The sequence below is a fragment of the Numida meleagris genome, chromosome 9 (genome assembly GCF_002078875.1).
Source record: "Numida meleagris isolate 19003 breed g44 Domestic line chromosome 9, NumMel1.0, whole genome shotgun sequence".
Taxonomy (NCBI): domain Eukaryota; kingdom Metazoa; phylum Chordata; class Aves; order Galliformes; family Numididae; genus Numida; species Numida meleagris.
Window position 1 is genome coordinate 14706567 of NC_034417.1, and position 27994 is coordinate 14734560.

General features: G+C 39.9%; 1 protein-coding gene across 3 annotated transcripts in view; it reads left to right on the forward strand.

Moving 5' to 3' along the window:
• The window catches only part of MCTP2 (multiple C2 and transmembrane domain containing 2), a 117622-nt gene that overhangs the window by 84096 nt on the left and 5532 nt on the right, over positions 1-27994 (forward strand). For all 3 annotated transcript variants that reach the window (XM_021407429.1, XM_021407428.1, XM_021407430.1), the window contains 4 exons: positions 10436-10558; positions 13337-13378; positions 23880-23989; positions 26367-26476. In XM_021407429.1, coding sequence (XP_021263104.1) covers positions 10436-10558; positions 13337-13378; positions 23880-23989; positions 26367-26476 — 385 coding nt within the window. The remainder of the gene's footprint in view (positions 1-10435; positions 10559-13336; positions 13379-23879; positions 23990-26366; positions 26477-27994) is intronic.

The following is a 27994-nucleotide window of genomic DNA, read 5'->3' on the forward strand; positions in this document are numbered from 1 at the left end:
GGTAGTTCCTCTTTCCTTTCCTGCATAGCATGTTCCTTTGCACTGTTGCTATATTACATGAAATGTTTCATCTGTATATAAAAATTAAAAATTCAAACAAAAATCTGGCCCACATGAAGAACAGGCCCTTTGGGCATATGGTTCATTATGCATATTCGTTTAATTACTAAAACACTTGGGATGTCTCTGCTGCCCTTGCTTTCAACTTGTAAAGTTGGATCTGTTCTGCAGCGTGGAATATGTTGAACAGGAATGTGTTATAAAGGACTTCAGTCTTCTCTGATTTAAAACTCTGTATAATGTTCTTTGCTGGATTGTTAGAGTTTACTGAATATTAGTTCAATCCACTGCATCAAAACAGCAGTTCAGGATCTCTTTTCCCTTAACACCTTCTCTAACCCGAAAAAGGCAAGTTTTACAGTGGTTAGTTCATAGCTGTGTTTACTATCAAAGTAACACGAGACTGAGGCTTTGGATTTCAGGCGCATTCCCACAAAGCACCTCAAGTCGCACGTTGAAGCTGTATAACTTTTATTAGCTAAGAAGGGATTGCTGCGATAGTGTGACTTTAATTGATTTTCAGGGCAAACAGGTGGTGATGGTTTAGGCATCCCCTGGTCTCCTGCCATTCCTAATTTGGAGCTGCACATACAATAGCTTTATTAAAATAAACAATCTTCTGGCTTTAGTTTTACCTGAACAGCTGCCTGAAATTGCAAGAGTCTTGCAAATTTTTTTTTTTCCTTATATTGTTGTGTGTTTTGGAAAGCAAGATGCTCTAGGTCTGTAAGGGGAAAATCTCTATTAGACAATCATGTTGACGATGCTTAGGATTTTTTTTTTTTGCATCTCTGCTGTTGTTGCTGACTTACAATCACAACATATTTAGGATGTAATTCCACAGGGTACCCCAGCCATCTCCATGCATTTGTTCTGTAAGGCAGCAGTTTTGTCTCTCTGAAGGTTACGAACCTGTAAAAATTATGTAAGTGTGTTTTAATCACTCTCTCTGTTCTGAGTATCCAGCGTGCAAGTGAGATGTGGGGAGGGCTGGGATTCAGCTACAGTTTTTGCTCTCTTACTTAAATAACATCTCCCTTCCCCATAACAAAACAAACCAAAACCTACAACCAAAAAACCAAAACCAGTGCTTTGCTCCTTCTGTTCTGTTTCAGTCTAGAAACATCACTGGGGCCGAGAGTGTTTGGGAAAAGGGTGCCAGGCAGTTTTGAAACATTTGTGGCACCGAAGGACGTGGGCATCGTGGTGATGTGTTGATGGCTGAACTAGATGATCTGAGTGGTCTTTTCCAACCTTAATGGTTCTGTGATTTCTGTGTACAAGCACCTCCATATATGGTTTACTGCAGCCTGTTGTTTTTTTTCATGCCGTAGTTGGCGACTGCCAAGGAAGTAATGCTATGTGTGATCCTCCTGCCACTGTATTCTGAATTAAGTCTAATTAAATACGCTTGCTTTATTGGAGAGTCCTTTTTTTTTTTCCTCATTTAGTTCCAATATACACCGTGAACATGCAGAAGTCATTAAAGTCATTTAAATGTATTGCTTAAGTGTGTCGTTTGCTACCAACTGTAACCCAGTGTTGATAGTCCAAAGTTACAGAAGGCTTCCACTGAATCCTGTTACACTTACTGTACAGTTACGTCACCATTTGACCCCTACAGCTAGTATTTCTCACCGTGTTAACAAATACATCTCCAAGGTAAGTGGACATTTATCAGCTTAGCTAATGATCATTTTTTTTCCTGACCCTTTTAAGGTGTTCACCCTATCCAGAATAAATAAAATTAACCTACATTTTTTTCTCCTTTTAAAGAGCACAGATATTTTTTCTGACACTTGTTGGAAGAATTATTTACTATAGGATCAGGCTTTTAACTCACATAATGCCTGTCTTCCCTGAAAATAGATCATAACTTTCTGATTGAGAGTAATTCTTAAGCTATAACCCTACTGATAAACAAACCAAAACATTAGAGATAAAATTGACCGTTTCATTTAGCTACAATATAAAACAGCAAATTTTTGTTTGGCATGCCTCCCTCCCCTTTGTTTTTAAGATCTTCCTCCATTGCCTTTGTCTGTCATAGTTACTCCTTAACAAAGAACATGCAGATTTATTCTCCTGACCCGCTCCCAGTGGACTACCCTAAAAGATAGAAAACTGTTGTAATATATTTTTCCCTGTTTCTTTTTTTTTTTCCCCCCTCCATTTTTAAGCTTCATTGCTTGAGGGTCTCTAACTGTATTTTACTTGGCTCAGGAAATGTAAAATATGATAGATAAAACATGAGGGAAAAATTAGAGCAGTCAGCATGCTAGCAAACAGCTATTTCTTCAGTGTCTGCAGCCTGAAAAGATTTGAAGTCTTCTACTCTAAAACTGTTGTACATACATAAATATAGAACCCTCAAACAACTGGTGTTGTGCTTGTTTTTGTTTTGATTACCCTCTTTTTGGGTTAGGGATAAAGAGGAAGCGCAGCCACAAGAAGATTATTCGGAGGCATCCTGCAGAACTTGTGGTGGGCTGGTATGCTTTGGGGTTTTAATGTCTTAAAGGAAAAAGCGTGCCTCCTTCAGACACAGTTTTTGGTATTGAAAGTAGTTGTCCATGATGACATTTGGCAGATAGTCTTCAGATATCTGCAATGAAACGTATAAATGATTTCACCTTACTCATTCTGTGATTATATACAAGGGGTAATGGCTTCAAGTTGTGCCAGGAGAGGTTCAGGTTAGATATTAGGAGAAATTTCTTCTCAGAAAGAATGGTGCTGCATTGGCACAGGCTGCCCAGGAGTGGGGGAATCACTGTCCCTGGAGGTGCTGAAGAACCATGGGGATGTGATGCTGAAGGACATGTGGTTAACAGGCATGTTGCAAATGGGTTGTGCTTGGACGGGGTGATCTTAGAGGTCTTTTCCAGCCTTCATGATTCTGTGATTCCATGAAATTTTAATTTACAAACTTAAGAGATATTATGAATTTGGTGCAATAAACTCGAACCAAGCAGCTCTTCTCTGACCCCTCATTAAAGAAAGATCTCTAAGGATCTTGTTTTTAATTTCCTAGGCAGCCTAATCTGATTAATGTAACAAAAATAATAAAAAAAAAAAAGAAGAGAAACCACTTTTTTTTCTTTCCTTTGCTTTTAGGTGGTGTTGGGTGGGGTGCTGTTGTTTCATGTTTAGTTCTCATTCTTATTCCAGACATTGTTAGGAATAAAGAATAAATCCATTGGACTTCTTAATGACAGAAAAGTAAATCATTATCCAAGCGTGGACGTTTTGTGTTTGCAGTCAGGTAGCCTTAAATCTACCATCATAGCCTTCCCTGGTTGAGCTGCAACAGCAGAGTCCCAAGATGATGGTGGAGAACAGACCATAATACTGTCAGCTCTTCTGAGTTCACTGCGACTTTTGCAGAATAGCATGCTGTTCTGTAAGCTCCATTTCTTGGAATCCTGTGATTGCACATGAGTCACAGCTTTCATTTAAAACACAAATGAGTTTCTACTTCCTAGCAGCAGCAAAGAAAATGCGTTCCCCCTGAAGAATCTAAACTAGGCAGTGATTAAAAAAATAAAAGAAGGCCCTACTGCACATTGACTTGGGTAGTATGAGATTTCTTGTATGTTCTTAAGGGAATTTTTTGGTTTTTCTGTTGGTTGTTTCACATCTTATTTTGCTGAAAGTAGGGAACATTGTTTATTTTTTTCTTTTTGGGTATTTAAACCAGTCTTAAAACGTTGATCCTCGTGAGTACAGTTCCAGTCCTTGTGCGTTACTTCAAAGGCTTTGTTCTATCACTCGTTTTCCTTCTTGCATCATCATATGTAACGTCAGTCGTTGAACACAAATCAGACACCTCCTGCTAGTACCATTCGCAGCCATTTTCTCAGTGGGCTGCAGCTGGAACAAGCAGGGGCAGAACATCTGGCTGTGGCAGCAGGACATGGCTTGGCAGCTCTCTCAGCCTACACAGACGGCTGATGTGGGCAAACATAGCCATGTTGTTTCTGTTACCTAAGGCATCTTCTGGAAAAAATGAGTAGCGTGGTAGCAAAGTGTGCTGCATACGCAAACCCTTTATTTGTAATCTTCAGCTCTGTGCTGTGACATGCATCTAATACATGCAGTCTGGTGCTCTGATTTGGCTTTGGGGTGTTTAGGTGGAACTTTTGTCATCTTTTTTTTTTTTTTTTTTGCATTCTAATAGTGTTTGTCCTTGCAGTAGTATACCTATGGAGAAGAGCTAAACTTTGTGATATAGCCATAAAATTAGCAAGTTCTATGCAAGCTGTACACATGAGATGTGTAGAGCAATGCAGGGATTATTTGTAACGTGACATAAATATTTAATGACCTCCGTTCCTTTACATCACTTTTGATTTTGGTCATCCCAACTCAATGGAACACATGTACTGTACCGCTGTTGAGATACTCTGTGTTCTTTTGCTGGGGACACAAAAAGCAAATTGAATCTAAAGTAAATAGGTTTCTTCTGACAGTGGTGCTGCTTTATTTAAGCATAATTTCTCTTCCTGCCACGTTCTTTGTTACTGCATCACAAGGAGGGAGTGACTCTGCTCACCACCAACTTGAGTGCTGGCTCGGGTCAGTAGGTGCTCTCAGCTGAGCGTGGCATGGCAAGGTGCTATGGAATGAGGATAATAGGAAAGATGGTGGAGTGCAACTTTGGAAGAGAATCTTCCAAAAACAAAATCTTTGGGAGGGGTACTTCACTGGAAAATATATTCAGCCCTTATTTGCTGTGCCTCAATATGGACCTATTTTAGACTAATTTCCTTAACTGCTAGAAACTTCCTTTTCTGTATTCTTCCCCATCAAACGCACACGCCGTTCCATGATCACAAAGATGGTTACTGCATTCACGTGGCTCCGCGTGCTGTGCTCTGGTTTCCATTACGTGGGCTCAGCACCGTGGTAGTGCACCTATAATGTCTGTTATCTCGAGGAGATTCCTCAGTGTATGCAGGTATGCGCACGCATACGGCCAAGCTTCTTGCTCTAAGTAGATCCGTCCACTTTCCCTTCAACTCTTTTACTCTCCCTTTCAAAGAGCAGGAATAAGTATCTGTCAGAAATAATTTGTTGTTGACAAGCTTATTGCCTCAGAGGGATTTGAATGCCCTTTTGGGGAGCCAGTGCCTTATGTCATTGGCTGATATCCTGTATTTTGGGGTAGAGGGACTGAAAGCTTAAAAAGAATGCTGGGGCGTTCGGAGTCCGTTTTTGTGTGCATGAAGACTGCGTGACTTTGAGATAAGTTAGAGACATCCAATTCCTCTTCCCTATAAATGAAGGGGAATGTCTCTCTGTGCCTCAAATCAAAATCAGTGTTTTGATTTGGTTGAAAACAGGTAACTTGGAGTAACATTAGCTCATATGTTTCTCCTGACTTTTCATGAATTGCATAAACCACGTTTATAAATTGCAAGGAAACTTTTGACAAAGCTGTTAGTCATTTAGACTTCAGTCAAATTGTGTGTGGTTTTGAAACCTGAAGTTTCAAATAATATTTTTCACAGTTCCACTGATGAGGCATTTCATTAGCATTGGAGCCTATGCTGCCTGAGAAAATAACCTTTTACCATAGGTTCCTTGCATGCATTTAATCTCCTTTCACTTTATTTTTTCCATCTGATGGAATGCATCCCTCTCCTTTTCCCATCGCTGCTGTTTTTCAAGAATTATTCTGTTCAGCAACATAGCATTTATTACTTCTCTAGAAAGACTTATAGGCCAAGAATGTCCTTTTTTTAGTTAAAAAAAAAAAAGAAGATATAATTAATATGTAGAAAAAAATACATAGAAAATCCCATTCCATGCTAGGTTTCTAAACCTCTTAAAACTATTCCATCCCATGACTGTGGGTTTGCTGGTGACAAATGTTTTATGGGCATACTTTAGTAGACACCCGTCTAAAATCTGTTCCTAATAGTCAGATCCTAAATTGGAACCAGAGGGGCAGAAAAACCAGATTTGAAATGTGTTTCTGAAGGTTTGTTTTTACTTTCAGTTGAGACTGCCTTCTCTCATCTTTTGTACTGCTGTCAAAAGGGCCACTCTCGTGGTTGTTCAAACTCCATGCTTCTTGACAGGAACAGTTGGACCCCTCTTCAGTGATTTTCAGATGAAACAGCTTCCAAACCTCCAGAGCTTTAACTTGTAGTTATTAGGCCCTTTGAAATAGCAACACATTAATCAGCTGAAATCGAGTGGTCCTTTCTCCAAGGCTGTGATGTTGCTGTTCTCTTCTAGGTAGAACTCTAGTCTAAATATTAGCGTCAAGAGCTCTTTTTTTTCCTCCAGATTTGTCTTTTTTTCTGCTTCTATTCTGATAATTGTTTTATAATGTCGTGAATTAAATAGTTCAGTTCGATAGTAGGGTTTTATATTCTCAAATTGCATTAGAAGATGTAACACAGAGAGCTAGTTTTTGATTGTTGACTTTTATTTTAGAAATCGGCTGCTGTCATTTTAACTTCTCTCATGCACAGTATGAATCCAGGCACAAAAGGTGTCAGTGATGTCATGGATTACGTTTGACAGAGGTTGGTCTAACGATGATATGAAATGTGAAGAAATAAAAGTATGGTTTGTTAAAACCAGATCGTTTGCAACGGGGGCTCTTGGATGCTGTCCCTGACTTCTGTGAACTTGAGCAAGTGGTCTGAACCTGTTAATGATTTCCCCTACCAGCCTATGTATTAGGAAGAAGATAGGCTAGGGCCTAATAGGAATTGGGAATATATTGATCCTTGCAGTAGCTATTGTATATGTCAGCAGCTGAACCATTCTTGAGTTTTGACAAGAGGTTTTGGTACAAAATAATTTAAGCGGGATAATGCAGGAGCTCTTTTTCCCCAATGCCGCTGGGGAGGAAATACAAACTTGCATATAGTGTTCTTTCTGTTCTTGTGTGAGCATTTGTGGGACTCACCTGGCACAAGCTTTGTGATATTCCAATGTTGCCACCATCATTTCCAATACATTGAAGCCAATATCCAACTCCGTACACAGTTCCCTGGTCATGATCTGCCAGTTTGTGTGGACTTCGAGTCCCTCTTTGTTTCATGGTGTGACAGCTGTGAGCTGTGCATGGCCATCTGGAATATGGCTGTCTTTCATGTTGCTGTCACCACTGCTGAAATGTACCACTCACCACCTCACTGCGCTCACATCCACTGTTTGGTCTCCATAAACGTTCTGCAAGAGTCAGTGGATGTCAATGCGTGTAACTTTTTTCTGCATTGCAGGAATTCAGTGACACACCTTTGCTTCATATGCACTTCCATGTCAGATGCTGTTTTGTCAGACTGCACGGCAACAAAATGTAATGGAATATGGTGGGAAGGTTCAGCCTCTACTGCCACGTCACAAGCATCCACCTCTTATGTCGTGGGCCGACATCATACAATAGGAGGCGTTATTTTTGGAGCAGCCCTTGCACTTGGTGTTCCAGGGCTACATGAGAACTGAAAAAGCAGGATTTGGGCTTCTATAGGAACTGCTTTGCTGGCAGATGCTATAGAACTGCTGGAAAAGGCTGTTAGGATGCAGAAATATTTCTGTTTACTGTATAAACACCCTCTGAACTGTTATTATGTACTTTATGTTCACGGCAATCATTTCCCATACCTCCGCAGCTAAATAATTTCCGAATAGTTAATTCAATTTGTCTTGTATCTGTGTTGTCTTACAGTAATGAAAGTTGCCTCTATTGCAATGGTAACAGTAAAGCAGCTCTTCTTAAGTAGGTGTGGGAGCTCTATCAGAGTGTCGCTGTCTGAATTACAGCTCAGCAGCTGATAACCAGTCAGCGTTAGAAAGGAAGCAACAGTATGCCTCAGCTATCAACTGAGCCTGCACTGAGATTTTGTCATTAAATTTTAAGTTTTATTTAGGGTCTGAAACTTAATAATACACAAAATATACTGTTGGATCTAAAATCACCAAGGTCTTGATTTTGCATCTTGCCTAAATGACCTGTGATTGCAAGGTTGTATTATACTTGCAACAGAGTGGAGTGATGTTTGTATAGGATGGTGACAGATGCACTAAAATTGGTTCAAGTCCTGCAATTGAATGAATGAAGAAAGGTTCTTCAAGGGCTTCATTGACTCCTGTAGGAGTCAGCATAGCTGGCTGCTGGTGGAGTCTTTTTGCTGCACTAAGACAAGAGTGAGTTCATGTAGACCCTGGGGAGATGATGCCTATACAACCTCCTCCAACATGTTGAAGCAAATTTTTTGAATTAATACCTAGCAATTTGAATTTCTTTAAAAGAGCTTTCGTAAGGATCAGATGTATATTTGTGTGTGCCTCTGTTTTTAGCTATCTCTATATATCCAAGATATATATATAGAGAGATATTCGCAATAACGGATACTTATTCTTTAGAATGATATTTGAGGTAGGACAAGAGCTGATATCACCTTTACTTTCCCTTACAAAACAAGTAAAGATTCATCTAAGGGAGCTGGAATAACTTCAGAAGAATTGGCTTTTTAAATCTTGAAATACCATAGTTTTTGGAGACTCCTATAGGAGAGTTCAAGTACCCTACCTTCTTGGCCAGCATTCTTCTGTTTCTTTTACCTTGCTTTTGTATACAATTTGACTGTTAGTATAATTATCTAATTTTTAAAAGTGTTGAAGAGCATGATAAAAAAGGAATTAAAACATGATCCTTTTCTAAGTTCCTGTGCTGCAAATCAGCAGTATGGGGATATGTTGCGTGGATGTCAACTCACTTTATCAATGTGTGTATCTCGAATATTGTTTTACTGACCTCCAAATCCAAGAAAAAGATGACAATCTAAGTCCTTGCATAGCAACAGATAGCATAAAATCAGGTTTGCTCTAGAAAATGCAGCCCCTGTTTGGGCAGGGCTATGTACATGGTCATTGTCTCGGTTTGTGTTGGGCCCCTGCTAGATGCGAACTGGCCAATTGTCTGATATCAGGCAAGAATTTTTCTTTAAAAGTTACGGAAGCTGATTTTCTGTAACGGTGTAAATTTTCCCCATGGAATGCAGTGGGAAGTAGTGTTTTGGTGTGGTGTGGTTAGGCTCTGCGGTCCATAGCACTGTATATGTTGCCATAAACAGCCTGTTCTGCAAATGCCAGCCTTACCTTTATACAGAGTCTGACAGGCCAAGGAGATAGAGATTTGGCTTTCTGATCGCCCATAGTTGTTCTTTCATGACAGTTTGAGATGCATTAACTGGAGGATCTGACTCACTTTCACCTACCTGTATTATTCTAAAAATTTGATTTTTGTTTCTGATCATTTCAGAGATTCCTTTGTGGGAAGAAAAATCTGATAAATGTTTTTGTGCCTAATCTCTAAGGGAGATTGTTTAAAATTTAGCTTAAAGTTACTACTGGCATGAGTCAGTTCTTCTGGAAACGCTGTGTATGAATAGAAAAGGAAATGGGATCACAACATGCATTTTATGACAGTTCTGGATTTAGTTTATTAACTTGCATTTCCAACCACTAAGTTTGGAGTCTGTTCACATATCACTGGTATTTGTAAGATAAGATTGCATTTCGGCTTGGTATCATATTTTTGAAAAACCTTAAATGCTTTTTAAATCCCCGTAGCAGTGGTTACATGTTTTGCTGATCCAGTTTGCAGAAAAGAACCACAGATTTGCCTTCTACTTGTGCTGTTAGTGGTTTTTATCAGATACTGCTCCAAAGGCACAAACTCAGACCTTTTCTGGGTAAAGAGGCCCCAAGCAACCAGTGAAATCAGAATTCGCTTTAGTGAAAAATGGCAGGTGTATGGGAATTGAGAATAGAATTACTGGATTCCTTTCCAAAATAAAGCGTCACATGCAACCGAGAGCCTTGCACCCTCAAAGGTCTTTGCAGTGCTGTGCCAAGAAGAGTAAGTGGATTAATGGTGAAGTTCCATTTGCTAAGCAGTCTCTCCTGGATTGACTGAAGAGGTGGATGGCTCCTGTTGCACAAGAGGAAGAAACTCTTCTCTAGTCAGTGAAAGACCTTCTGGCAATTAGGGTTTGATGAAGTGGAACAGGTTTAAGTGCGTCTATTATGTGCCAGCATTAATGACAAAGCTTTCAGGCTTGAGGAAGTCCCAGGAAGGACTGAACAATGCCTGTGGACCAACCTTATGTTCATGGATTTGTACTTCACCAAAAAAAGGGAAGGAGAAGCAAACAAATAGCAGCCTAATGGATTCAAACAGAATGGAACGAGTATGCTTTTCAAGCAGACTTCTTTTTTTTTGCCAAATAAGAAATGAATGAGGTTAGCAGAGATTCAAGGATGCAGGATAATGGCTGAAAGGCTTTCTGGTATCATATTCTCTTTAAACACCTGTATGTGTTCTTTTCTGTTGCTTTATTTCTCCCAGGTATTCGTGGTCACCGTATGGAGCGTGGAACTGTACATGCTGCCTCTGGCTCTACTGGCGCTCTTTGCATACAACTTCTCACTCGTCAGAACAGGGAAGGTCAACAACACCCAAGATGCCCAGGCAAGTAAAATGGCAGTAAACTTTCTGACAGCCCCAGCTTGAATTTGCCCTTCAGCAAAATGTCGTGCATTTTAATGGTATTAATCTAATTGTGCAGCTAAACATTTTTATTTTGAAGTTACTGAAAAGAGTTCTCCACCCTCTCAATTTTCTTGATTCAATTCAAGCAAAAAGCCATTCAGTATAGCACGGGGAAGAAGACAAGACAGTGTGTAGGAGGGAAATTTCACTTAAAAATATTTGCAGTTATTTTGTAACTCTGTTGAACTAAGAAGGACTTGGAAAGTGACAAGACCCCAAAACCCGTGCCCCCACTGCTCTTACACTTTGCATCTCCCTGACGATTCGTGATTCACAGAAGAGGAAAGTCAATACAAGCTGAAATAGAGGTTAGCTGTTTTTTAAACCTTGTCCTGTTATCTGAAACTTCAAGAAGAAACCCTTACTCCTCCTCCTCGCCTCCCAGTTTAAATGACAAATAGTTTTTGTAAAAGTTACTCCTCAGTTCTTTCACTTGTTTTAGGAAATAGAAATGCTCACAATACAAAAATAATTACATGTTGCAAATTGCACATGTTGAGGTATGAAACTCTGTTTGATGTTGACCACCGTCTTTACTTCTGTAACTATAATTACAATGAAAGTAGAGGATAAATTTGTGGATTCCCATTACGTTCCATTTATAAATGTATTACAAGTACAATAACAAAATACAGGCTGAATTACCTCTTATAACTTCTGATAAAAAGATGATTGGCATTTGTACCCCTAAAGGCTACCTTTACACAAATGAATTGCTTGAATTTGATACAGAGAAATTGTATCGTGGGATTAAAAAGAAGTCGATTCCTATTGTATTAGTTTTAGCAACAAAAGTTGCTTCTAGTTCAGTTGTGATCCATTTCCAAATGGAAGGATTGTTGGAACACAGGGAAAGTTGTACTATAAGGACAAGGATGTAGGTTTGGTTTGAAGACAAAAGGTAAGAAAAACACTTTTTTCTAAGTCCAGAATAACACAGAAAAATATTGTATGTCTCCAGGGACTACTTTATTTCATCAAGAAATGAGGACTTCTCATGTGGGAGAATCTCAGCCAAACATTTCTTTTTATTGTTTTATTTTAAATACAAAAGGCAATACAAAATCCTACTTGGTTGCCTAGGAAAAGTACACAGAGATTAACATTCAACACCTATCGCTCATGCTGTGGTGAGTTTATTGCATGTTCAGATGAGGACAGTCTCACACAAGTCAGCAAGATTGCACATCAGATCATTCAGGTGGATGCTACTAGAAGACCGTATTTGAAATTCCAAGTTAAGCAGTAGCGAAGAAAGTTGAACAAGAAAGTTGGCCCTTTTTGGTCACACATCCTGTGAGCAATGTGATGCTGTGAAATTCAGGGGTGTATTTTGCATAAGGAAAGTTACACGTCTGCCTAAGTGCTTTGCAGGATTGGGATCATATGGAACAAGTCGTCAAAGTGCCTTTAATATTACCTGATTTCTTTTTTATGTGTGCCTATGATTCTAACCGTCTGTAGGTCAGAAATAGACAATCAGGTGCTACCTCTAGTCACATCTGTCCTGCAGATGATGAAAGTTATTTTTTTCAAAATACTAGTGCTTTTTTCCCAGTTGCTTATTTATGTTTTTTTTTTTTTGCTTCTTTAGACCTTGACTACATGTGAAGTAAAGTACTTTTCATGTATAGTTGAGAAAGAGAACAAGAGTATCTGGAAAAGAGGACCTCATATTCTCACTCCAATTTCTGTGCTATAAAATGGAGATAACAGTATTAACCTTGTAGGCATGAACCAATTGCCAGGACGTTAAATGCATGAATGTTGGTAAAATGCTTTATGATTTACAGATGGCAGCTTCTACAGAAACATAAACCATGATCACTGTTAACTTAGCTACGCTGGGTACAGCAGAGAGCGGGAGTAAACCGGGATATCTGAACTCTCAGTACCTTCTGAATACTAGTTGCAACTATTCTGGCAGAAAAAATAAAAAAACAAATCCCAAACATTTTTTGTTGTTGATTTGTCACATTTTTGCAATATGCTTGCAAAAAAAGAAAACTTGCAATATGCTGATTCAAATATTAAATAACCGAGAAAAACTTGGAGGACCCTGTTAAAGGCTCAGGTTATAAAATACCTGAATTAAAACCCAATCACTCCTAATTTCAAGCCATAGGCAAGTCTTTTGTTTTCCTTCCCTGCCTGTCAAGTGAAGAAGTTAAAGGGAGGGAACAATGCTGCATAGGAATCTGAATATGAACCATGAGATTGATTATATTCATACTAATGTATTTTCTACAATCTAATGCTTCGGTAATGGCCCTAAAGGGAGAGAGCAGTCATTGTAACAGTGAGGATGGAACAAGTTGAGTGTAGAGTCCTCAGCCTTGACATGCTGACTGGTTCATTTGTCAGACTAAGAACACAGCTGCTTACAGCTAGTTAAAGTTGACAATGAATTTGAAAGCCTGTTGCCTTCAAATGACAGGACACAACCACTAATGCTTTATTTAGACTTAAAATTTGTATAGGGTATTGCCTGCTTTGTTCAGGATATCACAAAAAAAAAGTCCTTGATTGCTAAACATTATTTCTGAAAGGTGAAAGTTGTGGATTTGTTAATGACTTGCAATAGAAGTGGGAGAAAACTGTGTAATGAAATGCTGTGGGAGTATCAAGCTTTTTGAACATTGCCTGTCAATGAGAAATAAGTGTAATTTTTTCTAATACGGAGATATGCTTTTGCAGGAGCTTATGGGCTTGGATGAAGATGACGACGAGGAAGATAAGGTAAAAATATCTCATGGTATTTTAGCTAGAATCAGAAGGAAAGTGGGCGTAACACAAACTAACCGTGCTATCTCCATGAGATCTGCATTCCTTACCTGTTTTATCTGGGAAAATAATTGTTACCTGTTTGCTGATCAGCAAACCTGAAAGTTTGAGAATGCTGGTTGTTTTGTATAACATTCAATAATGGCATGACCTGCATGAGACCTGTGAACTTCATTTGAATCTGTGGAGTGCCCAGGGTATGCTTGAAATCATAAGACGTGGGTTCATGTGCCAGTGTATGTATGTGTATGGGTGAACAAGGTGAATATGTAAAATGCGTCATCACTTCCATTGCGAGTGTTGGATGAACATTCTGCACTAATGGCTTACAACAAATTATACAGCATTTCCATTTCTGTAGGCCAGAATTGCTGTGATTTGTGGAGGACTGGTTAAAGTCTTCTCAACATTTCTTTTACAGCCTGGAAAAAAAAAATGTTTTTAGTTTGTCAGCTGAAATGTAGAAAGACTTGGCATTGGTGAGGCCTCATTTTATTAGAGCATACTTACTCATTCTGCTCACTATGAAAAATTCATTGGATTTTTTTTCAAGTTTATCAAACCACAGTGACAAATGATAAAAAGATTAGAGGGCATGACATGTGAAGAAAGATTAAGAGAATTTAATGTATACAGCTTGAAAAAACATAAGTAAGAGATGGAGAATCTGATAATCTATAAATACTCAAGAGCTAAAAGGTGAGGAATTATTTAACGAGCAACAGCATGCAAAGGAACATTAGCTGTTGGGAAGAAAATGTTCACAAGGCAATGTGAAACTTTCAAATTGTGTACTAAGTTAATAAGCTCTTCTTGCATATTCTATGTTTGAAGAGTGTTACAGTGAAATTGTTGATCATTGTGAAGGAAATCAATACCACATTTAGGAAGTACGCCTTAACCCTTCTCGGTCACAGACACTAGAATTGAAGCTCAACAGACTTGTTGATGGGAATAGTTGTTTAAATTTAACCTGCTCTTCTGTGGTAGCTGTATTTTAACGAGCAAACAAAAATCCATCGGAGTTATAAGTGGAAGTTTAGACAATCCGGATGAATTGCGGGATTCTTGCAATGCACAATAAGTTTCTCATTTTTACTTCATTCTTCTCATTGTTATATTGGTCAAGTAAGCAGACCAGTGTCTAGCAGAAGTTGCTAAATGGAAGTTGCATTGTTTTCAAAGAAATATTGCATCTCTAAAATGTTGATAGTTTCTGTTTTGTGGGTACCCGACGTTAGACACCTGCATATGCTGACCCTACATTTTTGTGTGGTTCCTAAATGTATAATGTATTCTCTGTAGCCAGTCCTAATATACTTAGTCCCCTGTTCCTGTTCTATGCAACAAATTAATTGCTGCAAATCCAAAATATTCTAGGTCAGGTTTAACCAGTGACTTAGGTTCTCCATATAAACACAACTGTGTCACTTAACTATGGATCTGGTTACTTTGCACTTCTGCCACCTGCTGAACAACTCCACTGTGATTTTCCTTGTTGGTTTCTTTTAACTAAAAACAGTGGTTTGGCAAAACTCCTGAGAGTTGAGCTGTTGATTATTTGGCTCGGTCATTTTGCTGTAATCAGCACCGTCTCTATCTCTGTTTCGTGCACTAGAGGCTCTTGGAAATGGAGATCTGGTGGAACTAATTAAAGCAACTCACATGGACACCTCCATTAGGCTTTCTTATCGAGATAATGCTTTTATCTCAATATTACGGCAATAATAATTCCTAACTTGTATTAATTGTATACTAGTGTTGTGTGTCTGAGATTCGGACACAGAATTACTAGAGAATTGCCAGCCTTTCCGTGTGTCTCAGGCCACACACCTTGCAGCATTGCCTTACTGTCTTCCTGTTGTCCTGGGTGTATTTGCCCCAGTGTTGGAGCATGTTGTGCACATCTTTAAGGACGTTAGGTTATTCTAAGTGACTTTTCCAAGTCTGAGGGTGGCCAGTGCTCTCTGGGGAGTGTAAGAAAAAAGTAATTTTATGACATTATCTTACTGCAATGTCAACATTTAAACAGACAGCTGTAGTTTAAAAAAGAAGTCTGTGTATTTTTTTTTCCTCCCTAATACAAGAACCAAAGTTGAAATCTGCTAGTTGAGTCGTAGTCTACGAGGCCACTGTTTCTGTTTCCTATCATCATGTTGTATCAAAACAGTCGCACACATAGCCTTTCTGGGTTCTGCTGCAAGTTAGACATAACAGACCATGCTTCTGGGAATTGTAACACACCCTCTAAGAGATGAACTGTTTACAAATTATAAATACACAGACGCTCAGTTCAAAAACCCGTGAGCAGATTAACTCCCTCCACCTAAACTATCTGTCTTAAATGACAGCGCTTAATTGCCGAATCCCCCATCGTTTCTCCCTCTGCCCTTTCCAAATACCGTCATGGAGATAAGAGAGCTGTGTCCCTTTGGCACAAGCTGTTCGGTGGATGAATGCCTTCTCGGATTCACTCCATCTTAGATGCGGAGTTCAGGCTCTGTCCTGTCGGCTCTGGGCTCTGTCAGACTGTCTGAAGGATTATTTTAAAATTACATCACTGAAACATCTTTTGCCCACCAGTAGAGTGGTATAGACAAGTTGCATGCAGCTTGGATTGTGGGTTGTCTAATCGTTGACTGTTTCTGTTTATTTTTCTTTTTTCCGCTTTCTTTTTTTGACAACGACTGTGGAGCTTCAAGAGCAGGCAGCTACTTTGTTAAATACAAGTGTCCTGGCACCGGATTGGGAAGAGTCTTGGGGTTCTCTCATGATATTAAGTTTTTTGGAAAAAACTTTGCATTTCCACCAAAACAAAACAAAAATTGAGTTTAAAGAAAATCAGAGATGAAAATAAGTCAACAGAGATCCCTGATTTTTTCTTGGAGGGTCTCCATCCGGTGGTGAGCCAACATAGTTGTGCTTGATTAATGGGATGTAATAGCAAAGGATTAGATGACACTGTGACTTCAAGCCAAGTTCATTGACAACTTCCAAGGAATGTTTAGCACCTCGGGGTTAATTTTGGGGGGGCGAGGAGAGGCCAGCAAAAATCCCCAAAGAAGAAGAATTCCTTCTTCCTAATATAAAATATTCTTTCAGAAATAGGTACCAAGAATATACCAACTTTTACGAGCACAATTTGAAAAGACTCAGCCAAACAAATTTAAGTCAAATTCATCCAGTAGCAAACAGCTGACATTTTCCATTTGTGTTAGATTCAGCATGTGGAAACCTTCCGTATGGATCTTATTTGTACGGGTGGATTACGATGAAAATTGCATTAATTTTCTCCACAGTAAAGGTCAGTAATTGAAACATGAACCAAGAGTCTATTGTGTAAGATGCTGTATCCCCATACTTAGGAAAGGTCATACAAGACAATATCATCTCATTGTTTTATTCTCTGGAAGTATAAATAATTTCATTAAATTCTTTTTTCTTCCATACAACAATTGCAAAATAATATTTCATCATCTTCCATTGAGACTGATGAAGACAAATGATGGTAAAGGCTTGAAAATACCCCATGATACAGAGGGTATGTTCAGACTAAGAGAGATCACACACCTTCTCCACAAAATTGTGGGCAAGATCGTGTCGTAAAAACACATCTTGATTCATTTTTTATGTAGGTGTGGACTCCCTTATGTTGCCGTTCTCTCTTCAGTAAGCATTATGGATTCTTTCTTACTTCTTCCTAAGGAGCCTGTGTGCTGACCACAAATAAGCTAGGCTCTTCCATCAGCTATAATAATACTAAGGAACAGATTCTGCTGCTTGCCCCAGGTATGATCAGTGCAGAGACAGAGGATGGGGCACATCTAAGCACACAGAATCATCTGGTCTTGTAATCATCTTGACTAAAGTAATGAAAGTTTCCAGTTATCACTTAAGATGCAGTTATTACTTAGGCAAGTTTTCTCCAAGCTTCTTATTAACCTAATCAACTTCTGGGTCATCCGGAGTGCAGAGATTGCTCTGGTTATGCTTTCCTCTTTGCAAAGCCTTCTGCGTACCAGAAACCGGAAGAGAGATAGATGATCTGTTATTTCTCAGTCTACAATGTGGCATGTTTTAGGAATGCTGTGATCCATAGGCATCCATAACTTGGCACAATCCTTGTCTCCTCATCGTGGCCACCAGCACTCTGGTCATCCGTAGGTTTGGGAGTGATGGGAGAGAGGAATTCATAGCAGGGACTTGCTGAAGACTTTCAAGTATACCAGACACTGTTGCATGTCTCTCCTCGCATAAAAACCTTAGCAGACATATGCAAGCTAACATTCATCCTCTTGCCCTGCAGGTAAGCGAACCAACACCGTAACTCCTCTAAATCTCTGGAGGAATACTAAATAGCGCTGAGCTCATAAACCTCAGGGAGTTGAAAAATTTCCTTTAAAAATTCCAACTATGTAAAATGTTGTTAAAATTTCTTTTGAATTGAGCAGGCGTATGAATAGCACTATCTTCCTCCTGTACCCCAAATTGCTAGATTATAGATGATGATCCAGTAGTTTAAATCCAATCAGCGTGCGATTGTTCTTAGGTCTCCTGTATTTCCAGGAGAAAGTACTTTATTATTTTTTTTTTTTGCTCAAAGTTTTTTTTCTTTTAAGATAAAAGATGAACGATACATTCTTATCTCCATTCAGGCTTCTTTCTTGTTAGTTCTTGTGCACATGTTTCTCACCTGAATGTTGTTTTATTCTGTTGCGACTACTGATATTACTTTTAAGACTTGCAGTAATATCACCAGATTCTGGTAATTTTATATCTCTATGCAAATGCATACAAGTTCAGAATATGCATTTTAAACCCCTGTATTTCGCACCTGTCCAGAGGGAAAGCAGCAGAGTTCTGCCCTAAGCCCCTCCACACAATCTTAAACTCTGCTTTGGTTTAGAATTAGTCCGCTGTGCACAGATGAAATTTGTGTAATGTAAGCAAAGAAAAGTGCTATGTTTTCCTATGAGCACTCCTTAATGAGGGATGAGATGGCCATCTTTGGCCTTTTTGCCAGTGGCCCCTCAGACTTAGCTGTAGGATGCTGTGCCCTGCTTTTAAAATGCATCCTATTAAGGCTGGTGGTGCTGTCCTTCATATCAGCCTGAAGTAATTCTATTGGCTCTGGTGGAATTATTCCAGATTTCACACCTTTTTAACTGAGAGCATAAATTGACCTGTATGTGTTGCATTTCCTCTATTTGGTAATTATTTCAAGTACACTCAGATTTGCTACATTTCCACAGCCAGGCAGGCACATTTGCAGCATGGTGTTAATAAACAAAACGATCCTGTGATGCACAGTTTTGGGACTGCACAAGGCAATCGCTCAGAGTTTGGCAGCCATCCCCTCTGCGTGCTTGTCCTCCCATAAGAGCCAAGAAGCCCTCCTCAGCACGCAGCAGACATCACAGCTCAGGGCACTGCAGTGACTCAGCAAAGCAGATTGCTGGGATCGTTACAGCCACCCTTAGCTCCTATCGAAGGCAGGATCAGGTTCAAGGTTGCTGTGGTGACTATTTTCAGCACTCTGCCTGGAATTCATTTTAGCTACCAAGAGACTCCATGACTGCCACTTCCCACAAGAGCTTCGCTCTGCTGCTGGACTGAAGCTGTTAGCAAACTGTTCCCTGCAGACAATAGAGAACAGTGGTCTCCTGTTTATACCAAGTAAAATCTTTCTAGTTCTGGAAGTTCTTCATCTATGAGTATTTTGGCCTTAAGACATTTGGTACGAGTTTTGCCAGACAGCATTGAGTTTGGAGTTCTGCGTTCAAGGTGAGGCTGAACCAGGCTCTGAGCAACCTGATCAGCTGTAGGTGTCCCTCTGCACTGCAGGGAAGTTGGGCTAGATGACCTTTAACGGTCCCTTCCAACTCTTCTAAGTTGTAAGTGAAAGCCCACTTTGGTTACATCTCTTTTTCTCTAAATAACTACAGCATGTTCTTCAAAACCTAGAAGAACAGCAGACTAAAAGGCATGCATGCCTGAGCTTTTTTTTCCTTTCCCCTTTCTGTCAGTCTTGTTTTGCTACTGATACACTGGGGAGTTCCGATCTGGTGGATGGGGTAAATCCTGACAAAATATTGCCCTGATGTGTTTTTAGCAGTGGTAATGTAATGGAATAACTGCTGTAAAGAAGCTAATCCTGATGGTTAGGCCAGCCCAAACGAGGCAGACTGACTCTTCTAATTCCACATTTTCAATCCTGACTTGGTGGCCTGTGTCTCGCTTTCTTCCTCCTTTTGTATCAATCCCTATTTATTCTTTCTCCTCCTCTTATTCCTCATCCTTGCCCCCGAGTGTTCTTCAGCTTTATATATTGAGTTTCCCTTGGCATGCCAGAAATTTGCTGATGAATACCACTTGTTTGAAAGCTGCATGCAAGATTTCTTTTTGTGCAAGTGTTTTATATGGAATCTGAATGGTTTGAAGTATTTAGAAGTTGCTAGTGAGTTTGTGCCTAAAATTTTAGTTGTGTGCATACGATATGTGCCGTATACATTTAAAAAAAAAATCACTTATAAAACAGCATGAAAAAACGTCCTTGTGTTTTAATTTTTTGATGTATCCAGAACAAACTCTGAAGGACAGATTTAAAAAATAGGGAGCAGCTTTTAGCTTTTGTAAAGATGACAGTTATTAATCATGGAAACAAATGATTGCAAGAAGTAGCAGATCTCTACCATCCATGTTTTCAGTTCAGCACTGAATACATTGCTAGAGAAGCTGCAGTAAGTAGCATTCTTTGGGCTGTGGTGCAGAGCAGAGCAAACAATTGGTAATTTTTGTCTTCAGTCTCTTCCTCCGTAGGTTTCATGATTTCCCCTGCAATCCCAGCTCTGACAACTGTAGCTCACCAGTCATGAATTGATGTGTTAATGCTGGAGATGGCTCTTCCTGGCCTACCCCATATTTCACGCACTTTCAAAGTCTCTGTCATTGGAAGTGCATCAATTTTGTTGTCATGTGAGTTTCTTTTGCAACTGTCCCTGAGTGTCTGGAGTGGGACGACGTTGCTGGGAAGGGAAAAAAGATCAGAGAAATGCAGTAACCCCTTCTGTGCCTTTATATGTTTGTCTTGTTAACCATTGCGTATTTCAGAAAGAAAAATCCAGAAGCACTTTACATTCAGCAGGGCAGAGAGAGATTTGGTGTCTTCATGTGGAAGTTCAAGCTGATGTGCATTAACTGGACACAAAAGACTTAATTTGTGAATTTGCTGGGTTTTTGCTTTTTTTTTCCCCTTCTTCCACTGACATGCTTAATCTTCTGTAAGACCCCTTTTGTGTTTTTGTTCAGGCAATTAATGTAGAAATGAAGGTTTCTTAAATCGGGATATGCAAGGAAGATTTGAAGTAACACACTGATTATATAATTAATTCTCAGTTGTAAGTTCATTTTGATGGACTTAATTCTTTCCCAGAGGCTGCAGACTGGTTTTGGTCCACCCACAGTGCTGTAATCAGCTAAGAAATAAGGAAGAAAAAGGCCTTGAAGGAAAGGAGGTTTCACAACTGATTTTAGAAAAAAAAAAATAAGTGTGAGAAACAGGCAGGATATTTTATTTTAAATTCAAGAAAATGCTTCAGAGCTTTGGTTTTGAACCATGGGTATCCAAATCCTGTTTTCCAGCAGAATAATACATTGAGTCCAAAACAACTCAGAGAGAAGTGATATCTGAAGAGGAAGGAGCAAAATTACCTATGCTGGGGGAGGACCTTGCACAGGTAGAGAAGTAGAGTGGAAGATGAATTTAGGATTATTTTTTACGTCTTTAACAAATATCTTTATGCTCCATAACAACTTTCTGTATGGCAGTTGCTCATTTACTAATAAAGACAGAGCAGCGACTGTGTTCTTGATGGACTACAACCACTCTCACTGCTTCTGACAGTGTTTTGTGAGGTTCTGACTTCAGGGAGCATACACAGTGCTCCACAGCCTCAATAATTTGGAAGATCCTATGTGTTGTACTTCATTTGTCTGCTTCTCTCCTGCTTAACCAGTGCCTAATCATCCTGTAAATGTGTTTAGACTGCAGGTTTCCAGAACAAAACAATAATAACAAAGAAAAGACATGGACAAACTATCGAATTATTTTGGCATGGACAGTGCAATGCATTGAGCATGAGTAGTGGCTAGCACATTTTATTGTCCAGTAACTGAGTTCAATTAAAATGCTTTCTAATCCCTAACTACCTCTGCCTGTTCTTTGGTTGCGTATATTTTGTATTACAAATTGAAAAGAATATATTGTCTAGGACTGATTTTAGTGTGCCTGCTAAGTAAGGATACGTATGCAGTTGTCCTGTTATCCCATGAGCTGGTTGTTCCTGTTTTATTTTCCTAGTCTGCTTGGTGGCTGCAGCAGAAGTTGTGTGGTGTTGGTTCAAGTGCGTTATCGCTGTGTTTCTACGCTCAGTGGAAAACGTGTAAATGAAGCCAGCATGATGCAGATAGAGTTGCTGGACAATCTTCCTTTCAGCCGTGGGTAGCAAGAGTAGGCTTGCCCTGGAATATCACTGAATATCATCTGAAGTGATTCCTTTACCCATCTGTCTGCATTAGGATAGAACGAAATCCCCACTGCCTGCTGCTCCATATACTGCGCTCAACTTCTACTGGCAAGCTTGGTGCCTAAGAGCTGACTATGACTAAGCGACCGTTGCACCATTCTAGTGAAGGAATAGTTAAAAATAATCCTAATGTGTCATTTACATTTGAGCCTAGCAAGGTTATAGCTGGAGCTGTGTGAAAATGACTTTTTGGTGCTATTTTCACATGAGCTGACTATTTATTTATTTATTTAGTTTCGGGGTTATTTCACACCCCAGGGGTTTCATTTTTTGTTGGTTGTTTTATTAATGTAAAAATACTCATTTTCACACCCGAATGTGTGATTATTTAAAAAATCCTGCTTCTATTTACTGTGCATTCCCTTGCAACCTAAAGGCAAATATTCAAATATCTGGAGTTTGATAACTCCATGGTGGTTTTGGCTGGCTTTTTCAACTCAAAAATTACTGTGAAGAGAAATATCCAGTAAGTAATTCAAACCTTGGCTTTTAAGGGTTACGAGGGCCATGCAGTCATGTCTGGCTCTTAGTATCCAAAGATGGTTCATGTGTTATTTTAGCACACACAGATGTAGGGCAGTGCCCTCTCTCAGATGCATGCAGACCCTCTCATAGCATGGTAGTGTCAAAACCCTGTAGCGATGAGACTTCACTTCTGTGGCCCATTGTGACTGCAAGCAGCCTCTGACCCTCTCTCCTGCGCAGCAGTGTATTGCAGGTTCATGGCAGGGGGAGAATTGTAGGCAGTGCTGCTCTAAATGTCTCCAGTCCCTGCTTACTCCCACGTACTCTGGCCAGCAGGGACCATGGAGAATGATAGAATCATAGAATGGCTTGGGTTGGAAGAGACCTTAAAGATCGTTGAGCTCCAACCCCCTGCCATGGGCTGGTTGTCCCCCACCGGATCAGGCTGCCCAGGGCCCCATCCAGCCTGGCCTCAAGGACCTCCAGGAGAACATGGCCATGACTTGCAGTGTACCACCATCTCCCCTCTCTGGGCACTGACTGGTTAAAAAAAAATATATAATAATTCTTTTTTTCTAAATTGAGCTGGTTTTAGAGAGTCTAAATGTGATGTAAAATCAGTGTCCAGGGCTCTCTGCGTTTTGCAATAAGTGAATGTTTTGCTGATTTCGTGCTAGAATATCTGCAACCACACCAATTTGCATGCCTGTATGTGTGTTAGATTGCTGGCAAAGAAATGCTGAATGCTGATAATTGTATACTGATTTCCAAAGCTGATTTAAGTCATTTTGATTTTTAATGTGCTTCCTTTTTATTCCTGCACATGTGTAGCAATGTCCTGTAATGCTGTTGCCTAAAATAAGCAGTAAGAAATGAAGTTGCGAAATGGCTGCTTTAAAAAGAAAATGTCATTTTTTTCCTTTGATTCTTTTTTTTTCCCCACGAAAAAGAATAAGTCTCTGTATGCAGAATGATCAAAAAAATGTTGCATTCACTATCTTGCTGCTAGTTTATATACAGAAAACAGCATGGCTGTTGGGAGTTTGCAAAGCTCAGAAAAGTGATATTCAAAAGTTATGGACCGAGGGGTGCTTGGCACCTCTTCTGGATTGACGTACGGCTGGGTTCTTCAGTGAAAGCCTGGTTTGAAATCCTGAACTTCGTGTTAGGAGATAAAGAAACCTCTGCCCAGGTGCTGAGGGAAAGAAAGAAAGAAAATGTAGGGAACTATTTGCCTTCAAATTCATTATATGTAATAAATGTTTTCTCTCCTTCCTTCAGTGATGTGCTTAAGTTCACAGATGCATCAGTGGTACTGGGAATCTCTTGCTTTTCTCACGGATCTGTGAACATGTTAGCAAATACTGAATGAAATGATTTGCTTTTTTTGGTTTTTGTTTTGGTAGGAATCTGAGAAAAAGGGATTAATTGATAGAATCCACATGGTGCAAGAGATTGTCATAGCTGTTCAAAGCATTCTAGAGGAAATAGCATCGTTTGGAGAGAGAATTAAAAAGTAAGTGATCCATTTTTTCATGCTTAACCATAATTTGCAATGAAGCAGAGGTGAATTTCTTGCAAAGTGGAGCAGGAGAGCCTGGCCATGGAATTTTTGTTCCAGAAATGTTCCTAAAGCATAGACAAAAGGAGAGACTGTGTGCTTTGCTGGTGTAGCTCTCACAGCATCCATTTGCTCATATTTCTGATCTTGTCTGTCTGTGATGGGGTGATGATGGGAAAATACTTCTTGAAGTTGTGGACTAGGAAGTATCGGGTTTTTCTTTGGATTTCCCCATTGAAAATAGGTAGGGGACTGATGGTATTGCCTTTCCCATGCCCTCCCTACCATGGTTACAGGGGTTACCAGTCATTTATTTCCTTCTACAGTGCATTGATGTTCTTCTCTACCATTTTGAGCTTTCTACTTCCTGCTGATGCCACAAGGAAGCCTGAAGGCAGTTTTCTGGTCTTGTCACAACAGGAGGCAGATGGGGCATTCCTGACCTTGCAAAGGAAAGAGGTGAAGAGCCAAAGAAAAAAAAAAAAAAAGGAAAGTCCCCCACACAAACACATACAAACTTTTATAACCCAATCTTTATTGGCACTTCATTGACCCACATTGTTTTCTGTTTTGAGCACAAAGTGATGGTTTGTGATTGAGCCACGCTTCAATGAGGAGCTGGGTTCGAGCTAAAAATACAGCAAACCCATGTGCTGTGGTTCCACGCCATGCACCCCAGCTGGGGTGGAAGTGGCCCAGAGATGTATTCCAGTCTATGAACGGGGCAGTGTTCTGCCCAGCTGCATGGCAGGAAGACTCACTATTAATTCTTGTATTCATTTTGGTGACAATGGTCTTAAAGAACACATTGGGTATTAATGTGGAGGCCCAGTGTAATTTCAGAAGAATTCCATTGTAACTCGACAGTAATGCTCCATTAAAAAATTGCCACCAAAGTTTTTTCTAAGTGACAGACTGAATCATGCTGCAGTTTCCATCTGTCACTCTACTTATGCAATCATAGGGAATTTTAATAGTTTAACAGAATAGGGCTGTTTTGGTATTGTTTTTAACTTGAGCTATGTTGATGGTTTCTCCCCCACCTATATTTACTTAATATTTACTACCTCTGCTGAAGCTTAAAAGTAATTATTGTCCCATACTATTAACTTTGTTGATCAAGAGAAGTTCATATTATTTTGTAGCCTGATGAGTGGTCCACATTCGTTCCCTCTTCTTCCTACTCTCCATCATCCTGACGTGACGAAGTTGGCAGGTAGATTGCATGAAACGAATGCTAAGATCACAGAATTGTAGAATATAGAGTAGGTTGGAAGGGACTTCGAAAATCACTGAGCTCCAACAACCCCCTGCTGTGGGCTGGTTGCCACCCATCAGATCAGGCTGCCCAGAGCCCATCCAGCCTGGCCTTGAGCACCTCCAGAGATGGGGCACCCACAGCTTCTATGGGCAAAGACCTGTAAATCCACCTACAAACTGACTGATGTTCATGTAGTCTCCAGGTATCTCAATGTCTGGTGATACAGGGGAACATGTTGGCAAAGTAACTGCTAGGATATATTAGTAATAGCTGCTCCCCTGAAGTACATGGTAGGCTTACATGTGAATGATCTGTGTGAAAGGAAATTTTTTTGTGTGCTGAAAGTCTAAATTACTATGATGACTTCAGAGCCCAAGTGGAAAAATGGTGGTGTGTGAAGGCTTGGACTGCTGATAACATACTGGAGCTGACCTGAGACAGCCTCCTATATACAGTGTAGTAAGAAAATGATAAAAATGTAAGGAAATAGAAGCAAGTGCATACCTATTAAGACATATTTGTATAGAATATTATTCCCCAATACAATGCAGAGAAGTGACCAATTGCTTTTTTAAGGTTTAGCATTAGCTGTAATTAATCCATTCCAAGTTATTGGCAGAGTTGACTCTGGCTACCTGCCACTTTCAAGTCATGCATCAGCACCCTTCTCATGTCATCTCCACTGTGGTCCTGCAGAGCCAGCTCAGATGGCTTGCACCTGCAGCGTGGCCTTGTCTCCAGATCAGATAATCTTCCTATGAATAATGGAGAGCTGACTGGTGAACAGAGATGTGTAACAAGTGCGACATGTATAAGAAACAAGAACAACTCACTACATGGCTAACAACTTCGCCGAGCCCCCCTGAGGCTATCCTCTCTCCTTGACCTGGTATCTGCCTCTCAGATATCACCTTTAATCTATTACAGCTAGTCCAGACGCAGGACTCCGCTTACCCACTTTCCAAAGTGTATCTTTGTGCTTGAATGCATAAAAAATTGCTAAGAGGTCATTAAGTTATTATCTGCCATAAAGTACAGTGTAGAAATACTGAGAAATATTATTCTTTTCAGCACGTTCAACTGGACGGTGCCTTTCCTCTCCGTTCTGGCCTGCTTGTTCCTTGCGGCAGCAACAGTTATTTTGTACTTTATACCACTGAGGTACATTATTTTAATCTGGGGTAAGTGCTACACTGTTTCTCATATGCATGTGATACATTTTACATCTACAAAATTAAATCAATCTTTACCTGTTGCAATCAGTTGCTTTTACTTACAGATGAATTAATACGCTATGAACCTCTTCACATTTTTTCTTTTACTCCCTGGGTCATCCAGTGATCTTCTTTTCTTAGGGTTCTTTGCTGGTTTTCAGCAGCACCACAAGAAGCACATTAGTGTAGATAAACTATTTCTGTTTATTATTATTACTATTATTAGGAAGTAATTAGTTTCCTTGTGCTGGAGCCCCCAGCTGGGAAATGCTGGGGAGTGGGCAAGGTGTGTTTGAATTGCTTGAGCATGGAGGCCTGGACCGTGGCAGCCTTTTGGTTCTTACCAAAATCAGGAGAAGCATTATGCCCAATAACCTGTGGTCCAATGGGAAGCACTGAGAATATCTTTGGAGCGGGGAATGGAAAGGAGTTGTATAAAAGTGTATTGATTTATTGGGATGAAGCAAAATGGGAGCTTTTAAATATGAAAAAAATGCTTGATAATGTTCTGAAGAAAAGTAAGGTGGTCTTTAAGAATAACAACAACAACAACAACAACAAAAAAGCATATTTCAGCTGCTGAAGTCTGTCCTTAACTCTAAGTGGCCTTCTGTCTTATTTATGGTTCTATCTCAGTCTGAAGGTAGTCGTCAACAAACTGCTAAGCTCTGCCCTGGTGCAGTGCTGGGCTGTAGGGAGCTCCCGTCACCCTGTCAAGCCTCAGCCACTGTTGTAGGAGAGAAAAAAGAAATTAAATTAAGGATTAAATCAAACGAAAGAGCAAAAAGAAAGGAGAGAAACTGCTGGGAGTAAAAAGTTCTGTGGCGAAATACTGTTGTTCTGGTATGGAGGACATGGTGAATACATGAGAACTATACATCCATTCAACATCATCTAGACTGACAGGGCCTTCAAATATGATACGTGTTAAACAACTACCCTGTGGCAAGGCCTCAAAAGACCTTATGGTATTTTCTGTTTTTTAAAAATCAGGTACACAGAAAATTGTGTTGGCATTTTGCTCCAAATATATGGCTTAAAAGCTGCATCTCAGATGTGAAGCAGGAACATTTCACAGAGAGGAGAAGGCTGGAGCAGCCACCTCATTTTAAACTACTTTCAAGGAAACTAGTATGGGATTTTGGACAGGGGTATAATAGGATTGAGTGCTCTGTTATGATTCTTGGAGGCTGCTGGCATATGAATTCTTTTGGCTGTTCTTTAAAGTGAGCTGGCTGTTTTCTTCTGCTCAGTGACACTTTGCTCTTCTACCATGCCCTTAGATAGCCACGTTGCTATCGTGATATCTTGGTGGGGAAGCAGCAGGGTGCTGGTTGTCTTTGCTCACGAAGGATAGTGGATTTAACAGTCATCTCAGTGGCGAATTGGTTATATTCTCCCCACATTATCCTCCTGAATGAATGCATGCCACAATCTTTATTTTTCCCCCACTGCTGACAACAGATTGCTCTCAAAGTGGGGAAG